This window comes from Ovis canadensis, chromosome 7 (genome assembly GCF_042477335.2).
Source record: "Ovis canadensis isolate MfBH-ARS-UI-01 breed Bighorn chromosome 7, ARS-UI_OviCan_v2, whole genome shotgun sequence".
NCBI classification, from domain to species: Eukaryota; Metazoa; Chordata; class Mammalia; order Artiodactyla; family Bovidae; genus Ovis; species Ovis canadensis.
This window is the reverse complement of record NC_091251.1, coordinates 72521393-72539227: the sequence shown is the minus strand read 5'-3', so window position 1 is coordinate 72539227 and position 17835 is coordinate 72521393. Positions and strand designations below refer to the sequence as shown.

At 40.5% G+C, this 17835-nt stretch overlaps 1 protein-coding gene across 6 annotated transcripts in view; it reads left to right on the top strand.

Annotated features, from left to right (window-relative positions):
- The window catches only part of SLC12A1 (solute carrier family 12 member 1), an 88376-nt gene that overhangs the window by 25962 nt on the left and 44579 nt on the right, over positions 1–17835 (top strand). For all 6 annotated transcript variants that reach the window (XM_069596620.1, XM_069596618.1, XM_069596619.1 and 3 more), the window contains 6 exons: positions 3832–3916; positions 7224–7375; positions 8528–8635; positions 8927–9050; positions 11048–11149; positions 13280–13435. In XM_069596620.1, coding sequence (XP_069452721.1) covers positions 3832–3916; positions 7224–7375; positions 8528–8635; positions 8927–9050; positions 11048–11149; positions 13280–13435 — 727 coding nt within the window. The remainder of the gene's footprint in view (positions 1–3831; positions 3917–7223; positions 7376–8527; positions 8636–8926; positions 9051–11047; positions 11150–13279; positions 13436–17835) is intronic.

Below are 17835 nucleotides of genomic sequence, written 5' to 3'. Positions count from 1 at the left end.
TAGTGACTCAACAACAACAGTAACAGTATTAAAATGAGGAAGGTGAGAATGGATATTAAAGGACAATAAATAATCTTTACCACATATGAAAAAAATAGAAAACACAGGTTTTACCTCAAAAACTTTACAATCAACTTTGGAAGACTAGAAATATTTGCAAGCTATCAGGGGAGATATATGTACATACTATGTATATATATACATATGTGTGTATATATATATATATATATATATATATGCAAACTGAATGCATTGTCCAAGTGGATTATGAAATAAAAATAAAGAAGAAATAATTACATTAGGAACAATTTTTGCAATGAAGAAACTTTTGAGCAGTACGTAAAAGCAAAAGCTGATTACTGACAACAATCAGGAAATGTAAGGGTATTCCAGGCAGTGAAGACAAAAGGACAGACAGGCAAGGGAAAATTGTGGGACCAGGAAGGAGTTTCTCATGATTCAAGTGGAGAAGCCCTGATAGGCTGAGTATCCTTACAAGGTAAGGAGAAAGGCATTTAAAGGGGCCTGAGTGAGAGATGTTTGCTCTATAATATAACTTCATAAAAGTGGGGACTTTGCCTTTGGTTTTGTTCAGTGCTGTGTCCTTAGAGCTAGCAAAGCTTCAATAAATATTTATTGAGTCAATGAACAAAAGCATTCACATTTGTCATATTAAGGACTACGATGCCACGGTAAATTCTTCAGCAGAGATGCGACATAAAAATGAGCATGCTGAGGCTCAGAAAAATTAAGTAATTTCTTCATAATGAAGTAAGTAAGTAGTGCTGCTTAACAAAATTTAACTCTGGACATTGAGCTTCTGGTTTCTCAAGATTTGGAAAAGTATCAGAGGTCATAGGTTTAAATTTCAGTAAACTGTAAGAACACATTGAAAGAATATTGTGTTTTCTTTGGACTAAGTTTTTATTGTTTGTTGATTAGCAGTCGGTTCAACTCAGCCAACACTTGTTACTTATACCAGGCATCAAAGACATGAAGAAGAGCTTGCTTGATCCTTCTCAAGCATGTAGTTAGGACAAGACCAGTGCAGGAAAAATGGATCAAATAGGTCAGCTTTTGTTAGAGTTAGGAAAGGAACTGGAAAGGATGCTTTTTTTTTCTTTTCTTTTCTTTTCTTTTTTTTTTTTTTTACTATGATCTACAGTAAGGAAATACTATATATCACAACCAAGTGCCTACGTATAAAAATTTCTCCTAAACAGTTCAATACTTTATTACAAATGATGTCCTCTGATGTTTTCACATCAGTTCTATTCTACTGTATTGTTTTCATGCTGGTTGCAACCTACCGAATTGATTCCATGTTGAAGCTCAGATTTAGCCATTGGGGTTAAAATGGAAGGACAACAGAGGGGAGATGTCTAGTGGGTAACTACACTAACCTGTAATTAAAAATAAATTTTAAAAAAAGAGAGAAAGAGCTATGGGACTGGGGAACCCAAGAGAGAGGAAATCAAGAGATGATGATGCTTTAGGATGTAATAATTAACATGATCAGAAGCCAGAGGGGTCAAGCATGTTAAGGACTAAAAGATGACCACATGTTGGGATGTGGCAACCAAAGTTCTGGACTTATAGTAATAATTGTTTCTGAGAGTGAAACTAGAGCATAATAAATTCAGTTCAACTTAGTAAACGTGTTATTTGCACATTCTGGGGATATGCAAGACACTACCTCTGCTCACAACCTCAGAATCCTTCTCAAGATTCCGAGGCTCTTCAGGCTGATAGTGACAGCTAGCAGGAACTGGCACAAGGGGATGCTATACAAGGTTCCCATCCTGAACCTTCTACTTGTTAACACACTATTGATGGTCTGTAAATATGTGTGTGGGAGAAGATTTTCAAGGTACACAGATCTAATCAGGAGAGTTAAGATGCTGTTTCAGAGATGAAAGATTAGGATATGGTTGACATGTAACCAGCAGCAACCTAGTAAGACTGCTTGTACTGTGTCCCAAGGGGAAAAAAATATATATTTAATGTAAAAAGGTGAAGGAAGGTGAGATTTTGTGCTACTGCTTAAGGGATGGAAATAAACATTTGGAATGAAAACTAAGAATCTAAGTCCTGTCCTGACTAGAGGTAAAGTAGCCAGGACGGGCAGTGTGAGTATGTGACCAGACATTAAGATATTGGCATCCCAACTTATATCACATCAAGTTTGACCCTCAAATAACTCCTAAATAAGGAAAATTTGAGCTTGTAGCAGGTCTACAGCTACATGGAAATTATCTTATGTGTAGAGTGGGGTGCGTGCTTGCTAAGTCACTTCAGTCATGTCCAACTCTTTGTGACCCTATGGACCGTAGCCCACCAGGATCTCTGTCCATGGGATTCTCCAGGCAAGGATGCTGGAGTGGGTTGCCATGCTCTCCTCCAGGGGATCTTTGTGTTTTAGGTATACCACTTCTGTTCATCTTCATGCCTCTTTTCCCTATATATATCTCCTTTCTTCCCACTTATATCAATTCTTCAATTTTCACTGATAGCTCAAGGAACCCTTTATCACTGAAAGGAAATTTGAAACATACTATGAATGGATATTGAGTAGGGTTCATTTCGGCCATGGATGCCCTCTTTTTCCCTCTGTGCGCTACTCAGTGCACACACTCTCTTTTGGAGACAGTAGCTTGAAATGAAGAGGTTGCATATATCAGACAAATCCTGTGCACAGTATTCCTACAAGAGTGGGAAGAAATGAATGGCTACAGAATGGCTCCATAGGGCTGGCTTACTTCCCTGTGGGGACAGATTTACTTGGTTTAATTAACATTTCCAGCTGTCAGCTTGAGTCTGCATTCGTTATGAGTTGATTTTTCTGATGGATTTGATCAGCAGATCTAAGTTAATGAAACACAGAACTCAGATTTTGACTGCATTGATTGCTCACTTGTATCGATGAGTCTCATGTCCTCTGGAGGGGGAACTGATGCCTACTGGGATGGTGCTTTCCTCAGTTCAGTATTTACTAACTCCTACTCTGTGCCAGCACTGTCTTATAGGTAATGAATACATTGAACTCTCTACTTAATAACCCCTGTTAAGTTAAACTCTATTATAGAGAAGTTATGCTGCTTGGAAATTGATTATGATATGATTCAACCCCCAAAATAGGATATAAAATGGTATATTATATATGATGTGAGCTCAGCTCAGTGAATTTATATACATTTATGGGCAAGAGAAAAGCCCATTTTCTGGTATAAGCTTAAATTTGCCTCTTTCTTTATGCCTGCCTATGGAAATTAAATATCTCTCATTGCAGTTATTCCTGAACTAGATTCCAAAACAAGAATTTGAGGGATTGGAGAATGTAGCAGATTATCCTTTTTGCTCATTCAAAGTGATTTTTTTAAAGCAAGTCTAAGCTTAGTACAAAACAAATACACACAGAGATATATCGCCAGTGTACCAGATACGTTACGTTGATATGTTACCCCGCCCCCTCAGTACTCTGCGGTCTGATACACCTGCATGAAATTCACAGGAGATTAAGGGGAGGGACAGGAAGAGGTATTAGTGAGTGAACTAACTAGCCTACTTTTCTGTAAAAACTCCCTCCTGGTCAGTTACAGATCTCTTCTGTTTAGCACAAAGTTCGACAGATTTCTTTATTCACTCTAAACACCTTGTCTTTGTCCAAAAAGAACTGGAGCTCAGCACTTTGCCATTTGCTTGATTTTTTTCTCTTTAGAACTTGTCCCAGGAAGGGTAGCCTAAAATTTTGAAAATATAGAACTAACTCCAAGTGATATCTGTTTCTTATTCCACTCTCTCTCCTTGTTCCTCCACGTTATTTTTTCAAAGGATCCCCAAGATGCCATCCCCAAAGGAACCATGCTGGCCATCTTCATCACCACGGTCGCCTACATAGGAGTAGCCATTTGCGTGGGTAAGTTATGGTGTCTCTGGTGTCAGAATGCCAGAATTACAAGGGATCCAGTTGCTTTTCATGCCAAGTTTTATGTTTCATGGTTTTCCATGGAACATAAGTTGAAAAATTTTTAATAGACAACAATTTAAATTCCCTTGTTGGGTGCTCTAGGAGTTTGAATGCAATTAAGGTGTAACCACAGGTGTCTCTGGTACTTCCCTGGTGGCTCAGACAGTAAAGCATCTGCCTACAATGCAGGAGACCCAGGTTCAATCCCTGGGTCAGGAAGATCTCTTGGAGAAGGAAATGGCAACCCACTCCAGTATTCTTGCCTGGAAAATCCCATGGATAGAGGAGCCTGGCAGGCTACAGTCCATGGGGTTGCAAAGAGTCAGACACGACTGAGCAACTTCACTTTCACTTTCATTCTGAACTGAAGTCTCTCAGTTGTGTCCGACTCTTTGCAACCCCATGGACTGTAGCCTACCAGCCTCCTCTATCCATGGGATTTTCCCGGCAAGAATACTGGAGTGGGTTGCCATTTCCTTCTCCAGTCACTTTCATTCTACCTGAACACAAAAATGGATTTTTTTGCTGCTGCAGGTAATAATTCCACTGCCAGGGAAGCCACCACTTCTAGCAACCTCCTCCCCTGCCTTTAGGAGGCAGGTGAGGGACAGAATAAGAGTCCAAAACAGAACAAAACAAATAAAAACAAAAACAACAATGACAAAACCCTTAGGAAAGTAGGAAAGATATAGAATGAATGACTGTGACTCCTCCTTGCACTGCTGTCCCTAATGTGGAAATGTCACCGTCACCAACTGGCAGGCAATCAGAACAAGACCCAGCTGCCAGCAGTGTGGGCGGCCAGCCCCCACATTGCTCAGTGAGCAGAAAATATGTGAATTTGCCTGCTGTTCTTAAACTGACTTTTGTTCCACCTGCTGCCTGCAGCCACACCTCCTCCTGGTTGGGGGTCACCTCCAGCTTGTGCCATTATTGGAGAGGAAGGAATGTGAAACATTCAGAGACGAAAATTTTTCTGTGCACACCTATGAATACAGCCCCAAGCTGGACCACTGTGGAATCCCATCTGGCCATTTAAAAGGGGACATTCTGGTTGTCCTCTGCTTACTATGAAGGAAATTGAGATAGTACATATGTTCTGAGTTGGATTCTTTCTTTGGGGAAAAAAAAACAGCAAAACAATTAACTTAGATTCTTTCTTCTCTCACTGCCTCTTATTTCCAGAAATTGGATAATGTTATTAACTCTATTGTGACATTGCCAAGTTTAGTTACAAATCAAGGGATATTATTCCAATGATTTAGGAAATCAGTACTTTTTAAATGACATTGAAATTACCTAAATTTCACAAATGGCTTTTCTTTCTCCTACAAAGTAAAAAGGAAGGGATGAATAAAGGTATAGGCCTGACTTCAGAGATTCTTCTCATTTATTGGTTCTGATGGGTAGAAAAACCTGTGTTTCTATATTTTTCTCAGGATAAGAAAAGGATATTCATGAGGTCCCTGGCCTGTCATTAGTTCAAATAATAGCTCATGGCTTGGCTTCATGGGAATTTGGGGAGTTTGATTATGCAGAAGTGAAACCACAAGATTTTTAAAAGTCAGCTCAGCCTAAATGAACAGTGCAAAAAGGATTGGATAGTTTTGCTTAGTAACCAACCAACACTTACAATTTCAAGTATCTAAGTAGAGGTTGGTAGGCCACTTCTCAGGGCTATATAGAAAGGGTTCCTGCACTGATCATTTTAAATGACTCTTTCAGCTAAAGGATTCAATAAGTTTTAAGTCTTTCCTTGATTCAAAGAGTATAAATTCAAAGAGTATGAGCTCTATAATTGAGAGTTCCCATTAATATCTATTACTGGAATGTCTCTTAAAATAATTAGCAAGAAATGAGAACTCACCTGGCTGGAGACTGAAAAGCAAAATGAACAGTTTCATTGACTGGCATTTAGTTTGTAAAGTATTTACCCTTCAAGTAGTTTGGAAAAGTTTATATATATATTTCACAGCTATATTCATATCTCAATAATCCTATCAAATACATAATGGCAGAGGATACAGTTAGAAAAATTCAGAAGAAAAATAAATAATTTAAATATATATGTCAAGAATCTTTAAAATGCATATAACTCCATTTTGAGGAATCTATCCTAAAGAAATACTTCGAATTACAGAAGAAAAATTGTATGCACAAAGATGTTCATAGGATGTTTGTTACAGAAAATAACAGAAATTAACTCAAAGGTACAAAACTAATAAACTGAGATAAATACTTGATATAGCAGTATTTGACCACGAATAGTACCTGGGAAGGGCTTCCCATGTGGCTCTAGTGGTAAAAAATCCACCTGCCAATGCAGGAGAGATAAGAGCAGATTGGATCCCTGGGTCAGGAAGATCCCCTGGAGGAGGGTATGGCAACCCATTCCAGTATTCTTGCCTGGAGAATCCCACGGACTGAGGAGCCTGGTGGGCTACAGTCTATGGGGTCACACAGAGTCAGACATGACTGAAGGGACTTAGCATGCATGCACGCATTGCCTAGGAAATCTTAACATTTTATCCCCAAATATTTTCTGTAACTTTTAAACCATTGAAATTTCATAAAAAGTAAAATTATAATGGTTTAAGAAATTATACAAAGAATACCATTAGCTGAAAATAAGAGCTCAGTTCTCTTAATTACTAGTATTCAATAATGTCATCCCTTGGTTCCCTTACAGATGAGGAAATAAATCCTTCTCTCTGGAAAGCTCCCAATCAGTAGCATTAACCTGGAAATCTGAATTGAATAAATATTATGTGCAAAGCACTGCTATGTGCACTTCAAAAAGGAAAGAAGTCTCAATCCCAAGCATCTTACAGAGGCAGGCAGAAAGTTGAGACTTTAACCACCCAAGGACACCTTAGAGATAGGGGCCGCTCCCAGGCCTCAGAGGATGGGAACTTTCAGGTATCACATCAGAGGAAATATTGATCATGAAGACAGGATAGGTCAAAGTAAACTAAGTATGTTTTCAGAAGAAAAACAAGTGTGCATGCTCAGTCGTGTCTGACCCTTTGTGACCCTATGGACTGTTAGCCCACCAGGTTCCTCTGACCATGGAATTTTACAGGCAACAATACTGGAGTGGGTTGCCATTTCCTCCTCCAGTGGATCTTCCCAACCCAAGGTCGAACCCACATCTCCTGAGACTCCTGCATTGCAGGAAGATTCTTTACCGCTTGAGTCTTTGGGGGATATCTGAACCCTTCAAGTAAGGAAATGACAAACCTTGTTGTGTTCCCAGGGGCTTGTGTGGTCCGAGATGCCACTGGGAGCGTGAATGACACCATCATTTCTGGGATGAACTGCAATGGTTCAGCAGCCTGTGGGTTAGGCTATGACTTCTCAAGATGTCGACATGAACCGTGTCAGTATGGGCTGATGAACAATTTCCAGGTTGGAACTTCAAAAATTAATAATGTTTCCTGCTATTGCTTCCATTTTTTAGAACATCATGTGTAATGAAACTTCTGACTCTCCAACAGATTGGTTATCGACTGATTCGAATTCAGCAAGGAATAGTTTGTGTGGGAGGAAAGGGAGTCCTATAGGCATTCATTATGTGGTTACACTCACTGTGGTGGTGCGAGAACAGGCAGTTGTATGAATTGCGTCACCCAGGGAAAGATTACCACCCGCCATTATGCATCTTCCAATCAATCATGTAAGATTTCCTGGTGGGCAGCTGGAGAGACTTCGATTAGTTAGCACTTGGAACGCATTTCATGCCTGGGCTTCACTCAGGAAAAGCCTCTGTGATGGTCCTGGAGTGTATGGAGGACAAGGCCAAGAGGGGAACTGTGAGTGGCGGAAAGGGGAGAAGAATGAGGGGCGGGGAAGGAACCAGGGAAGTTGGGGAGACTGTGGAACTTAAAACAGATTAATTTGCCTGAATGATTGGTGAGCAGAAGGAGAAGCAAATTTGTTGTCAAGGCTTCATTCATCTACTTTAATAACCAACAAAGAGAAATTAACTCAGCTGAAGTCATTATTACAAATATGGCTTAAATTGATAGAATCTCATCATGTCTCAGACCTAAAATTATGTTTAATGAGCACAGGAAAAGCAAAGATTTGAAAAGCTTCTATGTGCAGGAAGAACAAGAAAGGCTAATGCCTTTTAAAAAGATTGGTAAACAGCTGAGTCCCTCCCTAGACTTTATTAAAATACCACTTTCTGCTGGATAGAATTTCCCGTTGACCAAGAAACAGATGCCCAGAAAGGACAGAGGGGAAAAATACAAAAATCCTTGAAATCATTTCCTTGTTTATTCTTTCCAGTATCTTCTGGACATATTGTGGTGAGCATTTGTTCCTTTTATCCAAAAACAGCAACAACAAAGGCATTTCCATTTTGAAAAAAAAAAAATGACTATTAAGAACTCAGAATGAAGCAGGGGGGAAAACATCTGATTAGAAGCAATTAGCTTACAAAAGAGATTTGAAACCCCAGAAAGTGGAAAGGGAAGCATTTGCATTAAAATTTGGCTCAAATTTTTGTTTTAACTCTGTTGGATGAGTCTCCTTACTTGAACCTCTCTCCTCAAGGTCATGAGCATGGTGTCAGGGTTCGGCCCCCTCATCACTGCTGGGATCTTTTCTGCAACGCTCTCCTCGGCCCTGGCCTCCCTCGTCAGCGCGCCCAAAGTGTTCCAGGTGACATACGCATAAGAGCACGTGCTTCTCCCTCCCTCTGAGATATCCGCTCTCACTGGTGATCATTTTCCATCATTTTCTGAAACAGTTTAATGTTTGCATCTGGCTCTGATGCTATGTCTGGCACATAGTCGAGATCGATTCAAATAATATAAAGAATGATAAACTGCAGTGTTAACTTGTGCTTCATATTGTGTATCACTTCATCTTTTCCCCAAATCTTGTTTGAATAGCCCAGGGAAAATGACTCTGCATAGATATAAATGACGAATTTCTCCTCTTTCCCATTAGGCTCTGTGCAAGGACAACATCTACAAAGCTCTGCAGTTCTTTGCAAAGGGATATGGGAAGAACAATGAGCCCCTGAGAGGATACTTTCTCACTTTTGTTATAGCCATGGCGTTCATTCTTATTGGTTTGTAGTTTTCTTGTTCTTACTGAAAGCCAACAAATTCTTCCGATTACTCATAGGGTTTTCTGGTGACCTTGAGAAATTATCTGTTTTATGTCTAATACTGCATTTGGGAATATTGCAATCTAAGAAGGAAATGAGAAATCCTTGTGTGTGGAGGGCCTTGGAGGACTTGAGGTGGGCTTTGGACTTTAATCTCTTCTTTGAATCTGAACGTTGGAAATCCATCCAACCAAATGCAACTGACTTCTTCCTCTGACCTGCCGGATACTGTCTAATCCCACGTTGCCTCCAGCTGCCACCTGTCCTTACATCTCCTGGCCGCCAGCAGTAGAGCTGAAATGTCTATTCTCAAAGTGTGGCCTGCTGACCACAAAATGTGGTCATCTGTGGATCTGGAAAATTGTGGACTGGTCACACCCAGTCCCACAGCTAGAATCTCTGGTGATAAAGAATCCGAATTTTTACAAGTTCCCGAAATTCATAAACCACTAATATTTGAGAACCACTTACCTCGGCTCTTTCTCCCTAAGCAATATAGAAACAGCTACATAATCTCAAAGAGGCACACACCTCAAAGTTAGCCTGCACATCCCTCACTCCTCCTTAAGGTACCACCATTGCAGGTGAGCAGAAGGCAAGGATGATAGTAACTATGCGTACACAGGCAGAGTCAGATTCAGCAGTAGTGCCAGACAACGAGGGCTTCTCCTCATCCCATAAACTCAGAAAGTGACTATAATTCATGCATCCTCATAAGATTTCCACAAGGTTGAAGAGGGGAACATATGACTCTCCCTGTCTACACATAATCACTTTTTTTTTTAAATCTATGTTAGATTTTAAAAAAATAAATAAATTAAAAAGTAATTATGTATATATATGTTTCAATTATAATTTAAACTTTAAGACTTCAGTTATTGTCCTAGACTTCAGTTAAGTGATCAAATAGCCCCAGATTTTTAAAATTGCATACATTAAATAATAGTCTTAAATGTCACTCTTTCAGAACGCAGTGGATCAGCTTCATGGTGGCAGCTTTGTGGCAGCTATTTTTGCCTACTTCCTTGCTGACATCCATGTTCCTACAGTCACACTCAGCTTCCACCTGCATCTTCTTCACTGAAGGTGGTAGCTGTCTGATCTTCAGATAAATGAGAACATCTCTAAATTATTTTTTATATCATACAGTAAACATCCCAGCTAGGATTTAACCATACTGGATATTTACCTACTGAGGCAAAACTTTTTTTGGCAAACCTTCAGAGGTAAAACTCTCTAGAGATGTAGAAAAGTAGGAGTGACTAACAAAAATTCTGAAAGTCAGAGAGAGCAAGCTGGGTATATGCAGAGATATATCCTGTTAGATGGTTCGGATGTACAGGTGTTTAACTAACCTGTCACCCTGTAGAACATTTTGATTCCATGCATGCTCAGTCACTAAGTCGTGTCCAACTCTTTTCAACCCCATGGACTGTAGCCCGCCAGGCTCCTCTGTCCATGGGATTTCCCAGGCAAGAATACCAGTGTGGGTTGCCATTTTCTTCTCCGACAGGTATTCCTGACCCAGGGATCAAACCCACATCTCCTGCATTGGCAGGTGGATTCTTTAACACTGAAGCACTTAGAAAACCCTTTGATGGTATACAAAGCAGATAAAGGGCCCTGGATTTGGTACCTCTGCGATAGCTACAGGGAATTTTGTCATCTGCCTGGTTTCCAAACTTTCTATCCACTTCCACTTGAATTTTCTGTGGGTAGAGATCTTGATTGTCCATTTTATTGGTGAGTTTTCTTGTTTCTTACTTTATAGAAACTTTGGCTGAAAATACATTTCAAATGAGTGCAGATCCAAAGAAAAATCACAACCTTCTTAAACTTTGACAGATGCTAGCTATGGTTTCAATTTCCAAATAAAGTCAAACTTCCAGACTGTAACAGCTGTTCAGCCCCTGGTCTCATCACTCATATGTACACACTCAATTCTGCTTCCTTCACAGCGGAACTGAACACCATCGCTCCCATCATCTCCAACTTTTTCCTGGCCTCATATGCACTTATTAACTTCTCCTGCTTTCATGCCTCTTACGCCAAATCTCCAGGTAAGTTGACTTTTCAAAACTAAAATAAACCTAAGCAAACAACTCCGTTCGTCTCAATAAGATGAAATAAGTCAGTGAAAACCACTGAATCTGTGTTTATATGCTTCCTTATATCCTAGTGGGCAGTGTAATTCACTTTCTTTTGGTGAGTTGGGGGGTGACTTCTGAAACAGAAAAAGAATCATTTGAGCAATGGCCTTTTTGACCAACCGTAAAGTCAATTTTCTCCTGCAGCAATAAATTATTCATTGCAAGAGAAACCACATTTATTGCAGCAGTAGAAAAACACCGCTATTTCTTTCCAGGGTGAAAGTGACCACAGAAGTGGAATGAATGTGTATATTTGAAACTTTCTTACTGTCAATTTGTTTTCTGCCCATGGTGCAGAAGAGAAGGATGAGTAGTTCCCATAATTACCTGCTGAGTACAGGCAGAGCAGATTCACGCTGAAGCTGGTGACACCCCTGCACTCCTCAGACTATTGTTTAAAGTGGTGAGAAGTTTCACACCAAAGAACCTCCCCCTGTCTTTGTCACCTCTCACCTCTTCTTTGCTTCCACTGGCCATTAGAATGTTTTCGCCTTTCCATCAGAAGAGAGTAGAAAATTCTTCACTACAAGGACTTTTGTTAAGGATATAAACACATCTTCACTTTTTAGGGTCTGCCAGGAACTCAAGCCTCCTTTGGAAAACCTCCTGCCAAAAGATAGATGGAAGGGGAGCCTTCATCTACTCAAGGCCACTAGGCTCCAGAAGATGACAGAAGAAGTTTTGTTTCTGTTTTGTTGCCTTGTTTTAAGCAGAGAACAGGAGGTTCTAGTCAGTGAAGATGACAGATGATAGAAATGTGTGCTTCCACGCCACGCTGTGTTCCTTTTTCAAAACCGCAGTGAAGTAATAGAGGTTGGCAGGGGTAAGAATGGAAAGCAATGAGGAAAGAGGAAGAGGGAAAAGGGGAAGCCTAGAAAAGCACAGAGATAACATGGATACCAAACCCAAAAGATGACTCTCTCTTTCTCCTTCCCTCTCTTTCTCCTTCCCTCTCTTTCTCCTCTCTCTTTCTCTCTCTGACACACAAACACCCACACACAGAGAAAAATAAAGGCATTTCCAGTGATGTTCTTGTAGTGTGATTTCCATCTTGTGGCCATTTTGGAGATTGCTTCTGAAGAAAGAAAGCTCCGTTGTATTTTGGCAACTCCAAATTTAAAAATATACTTTGTGTGTGAGTGTGGAGACTCAGTCGTGTCCAGCTGTTTGCGATCCCATGAACCATAGCCCGCAAGGTTTCTCTGTCCTTGAGATTTCCCAGGCAAGAATACTGGAGTGGGTTGCCATTTCCTTCTCCAGGGGATCTTCTTGACCCAGGGATCAAACCTGCATCTTCTCCACTGGCAGGCGGATTCTTTACCCACAGACCAAATGTGCCCTTCAAGTCACAGCTTCTTTACCCTGATTGTACTGTCTCCCAGCTTCTTTCAATTCAGGGAACTAATAGAACACAGTAACCTCCCATGCATGTATGAAAATATTTCTCACTGTGTATTTTCATTGCAAATATTAGTGTATCGGGTTTAAAAAGCTGTTGCAGAAAAATTTCTCCCTCTTTTGCCATAGACTGTTATTTCTGAAAGGGCAAGCACGATCCTCTTAGGGTGAGAGAAGAGCTAGCATGAAATAGCAGATATCTGGTGGCTGCTCTGCCTTCTCCGCAGGAAAAAGCCCATTATCTTAACCTCCTCTTTCTTGAGCCACTAAGGTGTCCCCGCTGGCCTGCTGTTCCCCATTCTTTCCATCTCTCCTGCCTCCTTTCAACTCTTGATGACATAGATACCAGATGCTTAGGGTTTCGTTGTTTGGAAAGAAATCCTGGCATCCAGGAAGTGTAGAGGGACACATTTTCTACATTTCACAGCATTATTTTTTGGTGTGATTACATCTTCATAAGCCAGGGACCAAGACACAGAAAACTAATAACAGAGTTAGGAACTTGATCGAAAAGTTCTGATTTTTTATGCTAGGGAACAAAAAACAAAAAACATGTTACCTATAGTCTAAAAATACACAGTGGTATGATGGTATAGTGTGGACATTTTTCTTGTGCACATAGATTTTTTATTTTAATTTCAGGATGGAGACCTGCATATGGTATTTACAACATGTGGGTGTCTCTCTTTGGAGCTGTTTTGTGCTGTGCGGTCATGTTTGTCATCAACTGGTGGGCGGCTGTCATCACCTATGTCATTGAGTTCTTCCTCTATATATACGTGACTTACAAAAAGCCAGGTAAGATAAGAAGGATTGCACAGAGAGGGTTTCCTAAGCACTCTCGAACTATCCATTCACTCAACAAATGTTTATTTGGCACCTCCTGTGAATAGGTGTGCCATGTATATGGCAGATATTAATAATGTAATATGATGATACAATAGTTACCCTTATTGAACACCTATTGTATACTGTGTGCCACTGAATTCTCACAATAGTGCTGTATATTAGGCATTATTAGTCTCATTTCAGAGATGAAGAAACTTGAGTTCAAAGAGGTGACCACTCACTGAGGTGACCATCAGGATGAGAAGCAGCTGATATTTTAATGGGAGTGTATTGATATCAAACCCCATAAGCTTTCCACTGATATAATCCTTCTATATCTGATAAATGAGATATAATGCCTGTCCTCAAGAAGCACAGACTCATACATAAGCAATTAACTATATAACAGTATAGCAAGCACCATGAGAGTGACATGAACAAGTTACTGAGAAAAGGAGAGGAAGTGACTAACCATGATTATTGTTAGTCTAAATCAAGTCTGACTCCTTGCCGCCCCATAGACTGTAGCGCACCTGGCTCGTCTGTCCATGGAATTCTCCAGGCAAGAATACTGGAGTGGGTAGCCATTTCCTTCTCCAGGGCATATTCCCAACCCAGGGACTGAATCCGAGTCTCCTGCATTGCACACGGATTCTTTACCACCAGGGAAGCTCTAACTGTGATTAGCGTTGTCCAAGAAAACTTCACTCGGCAGGTACTTATAAATACCTGTTGAATGAACAAATAAGCTACTTAAAAAAAAAGGCAAGAGACCAGGGGTTGGTTAGTCAGATGGAGCCAGGGATGGCTACTGTAGGCAGAAGAAAAGAGTGTGAGTAAAGTTAGGAAGCGTGCAAGTATCAGGCATATTTAAGGATTGCCAAGGCTTATGAACAGAGAAACCTGGTGGGCTACAGTCCATGGGGTTGCAAAGAGTCAGACACAACTGAGTGACTAAGCGCAGCATACACCAAGGCCTTTAGCATGATGGAGTCCTCAGGTGGTGAGAAGGGGCCTGAGGTGAACCTTGGAAGGTGAGTAGGTCGGGCCAGATAAACAAGACACCTAAATATCATGCTAAAGAATCTGGAGCAGCAAGAAGGTGCCCTTGATCATTCAGTTGGATCTGGACTTCAGATGTTATCTTTAGACCCAGTGAAAGGGATTGACGCTTGGAGAGGCTAGAGATTAAAGAGTACAGTATTCGGCGGTCCAGTCTCAAGGGCCAGACAGACCCTCAGCCACCCTCACATGCTCCTGACCCTTCCTACACAATTATAGTAGAAAAGAGAAGATAGTAACTATTTTGAAGAGTTTGGTTTTGTTGTTTTTCTTTATTACTGTATGGTATTTGTAATACAGGTATGGTGGTGGTGGTTTAGTCGCTAAGTGTCCGACTCTTGTGACAATGTGGACTATAGCCTGCCAGGCTCCTCTGTCCATGGGATTCTCCAGGCAAGAATACTGGAGTGGGTTGCCATTTCCTTCCCTGCTGATTGGGGCTTAGTGGCATTGACCTAAATGGGCCGTGAAGGGGCTCAAGAGAGACAAAGACTCCTAAAGTTCTTGACACAAGGCTTGGTACCCAGGAAGTTTTCCACACACAGTACTTTCACATAATTTATGTATATTAATATTAACCCCCTGTAGTGTACAGTCTATCGGTTTTAACAAATTTACAATCTTGTAACTACCACCACAATCAAAATAGAGGACAGAGAGCTTCCCTGGTGGCACTCAATATGTCAGCAAATTTGGAAAACTCAGCAGTGGCCATAGGACTGGAAAAGGTCAGTTTTCATTCCAATCCCAAAGAAAGGCAATGCCAAAGAATGCTTAAACTACCGCACAATTGCACTCATCTCACATGCTAGTAAAGTAATGCTCAAAATTCTCCAAGCCAGGCTCTAGCAATACGTGGACTGTGAACTTCCAGATGTCCAAGCTGGTTTTAGAAAAGGCAGAGGAACCAGAGATCAAATTGTCAACATCTGCTGATATTTCCAAGAGAGTTCTAAAAAAACATCTATTTCTGCTTTATTGACTATGCCAAAGCTTTTGTGTGGATCACAACAAACTATGGAAAATTCTTAAAGAAATGGGAATACCAGACCACCTGACCTGCGTCCTGAGAAATCTGTATGCAGATCAGGAAGCAACAGTTAGAACTGAACATGGAACAGACTGGTTCCAAATAGGAAAAGGAGTACGTGAAGGCTGTGTATTGTCACCCTGCTTATTTAACTTATATGCAGAGTACATCATGAGAAACGCTGGGCTGGATGAAGCACAAGTTGGAATCAAGATTGCGGGGAGAAATATCAATTAACCTCAGATATGCAGATGACACCACCCTTATGGCAGAAAGTGAAGAAGAACTAAAGAGCCTCTTGAAAGTGAAAGAGGAGAGTGAAAAAGTTGGCTTAAACTCAACATTCAGAAAACTAAGATCATGGCATCTGGTCCCATCATTTCATGACGAATAGATGGGGAAACAGGGGAAACAGTGGCTGACTTTATTTTTGGGGGGCTCCAAAATCACTGCAGATGGTGATTGCAACCATGAAATTAAAAGTTCCTTACTCCTTGGGAGGAAAGTTATGACCAACCTAGACAGCATATTAAAAAGCAGAGACATTACTTTGCCAACAAAGGTTCGTCTAGTCAAGGCTATGGTTTTTCCAGTGGTCATGTATGGATGTGAGAGTTGGACTATAAAGAAAGCTGAGCAGTGAAGAATTGATGCTTTTGAACTGTGGTGTTGGAGAAGACTCTTGAGAGTCCCTTGGACTGCAAGGAGATCCAACCAGTGCATCCTAAAGGAGATCAGTCCTGGGTGTTCATTAGAAGGACTGATGTTGAAGCTGAAATTCCAATACTTTGGCCACCTGATGTGAAGAGCTGACTCATTTGAAAAGACCCTAATGCTGGGAAAGATTGAAGGCAGGAGGAGAAGGGGATGACAGAGGATGAGATGGTTGGATGGCATCACTGACTCACTGGACATGAGTTTGGGTGAACTCCGGGAGTTAGTGATGGACGGGGAGGCCTGGCGTGCTGCGGTTCATGGGGTCACAAAGAGTCAGACACGACTTAGTGACTGAACTGAACTGAAATGGTGGTCCAGTGGATAAAAATGTGCCTTGCAATGCAAGGGACAGCGGTTTGGTCACTGGTCCAGGAAAATTTCACATGCCGTGGAGCAGCTAAGCTCATGTGCCACAACCACTGAACCTAGGCTCTAGAGCCCAGGAGCCACAGCTACTGAACCCACGTGCTGCAGCTAGTGAAGCCTGAGTGCCTAGAGCCAGCAGATCCAAAGAGAAGCCACCACAATCAGCAGCCCATGCACTGCGACAGAAAGTAACCCCCTCTTGCCACAGCTAGAGAAAGCCTGTGCGTGACAATGAAGACACACCGCAGCCGAAAAATAAAATAAGTCTTTTTTTAAAAAGAGAGGACATTTCCATCATGGCTAAAAGGTTCTGTGCAGTCAATTTCTTCCCCCCAACTTAGCCCCTAGCTATAGCTTTTCTGATTTCTGTTCCTATATCTTTGCCTTTCCCAGAGTGTTATGTAGAACCATACAGGATGTAGCCTTTATATACACTTTCTTTCACTTCACATGAGGTTTTTAGATTCATCCATGTTGTTACATGTGTGAGTAGTTTGTTCCTTTTTGTTGTTGAGTAGTATTCCATCATATGAATATTTCTCAAGATTTTTTAAAATATATTCACTAACTGAAGAATTATATCTAACCTGGTATATCTAACTGTATTTATATCTAGTGATTATATCTAAAGCTGCTGTAAATATTCACACACAGCGCTTTATGTGAACGTATATTTTCATTTCTCTAGAGTGGAATTTATGATTACAAAGTACACATAACTTTATAATTAACAGCCAAACTATTTTCTAAAGTAGCAGCATCATTTTCCATTCCTAACAGCAATAAATTTATGTCTCAGTTGTTCCGCATCCTAGGCAGCACATATTATTGTCAGTTGATTTCTTAAAAAAAAAAAATTCTAATTATGTGGTGTACTAAAGATGTAATGTACTGTCTTATTGTGGCTTGGTTCGCATTTTTTCCCAGTGACTAATGATGTCGAACATATTATTTGTCATCCATATATCTTCTTTTATGAAGTGTCTGTTTAAATTTTTTGCCTATTTTTTGAGTTGTTTTCTTATTATTCATTTGTAAGACCTCTGTATATTCAGGATACAAACCCTTTCACAGTACATCTTTTGTAAATGTTTTCTATAGGTCTGTAACTTGTTTTTTAATTTCCTTACAGTTTGTTTTGAAGAGCAGATATTCTTGATTCCTCTAAAGTCTGATTTTTCATGTTTTATGGTTT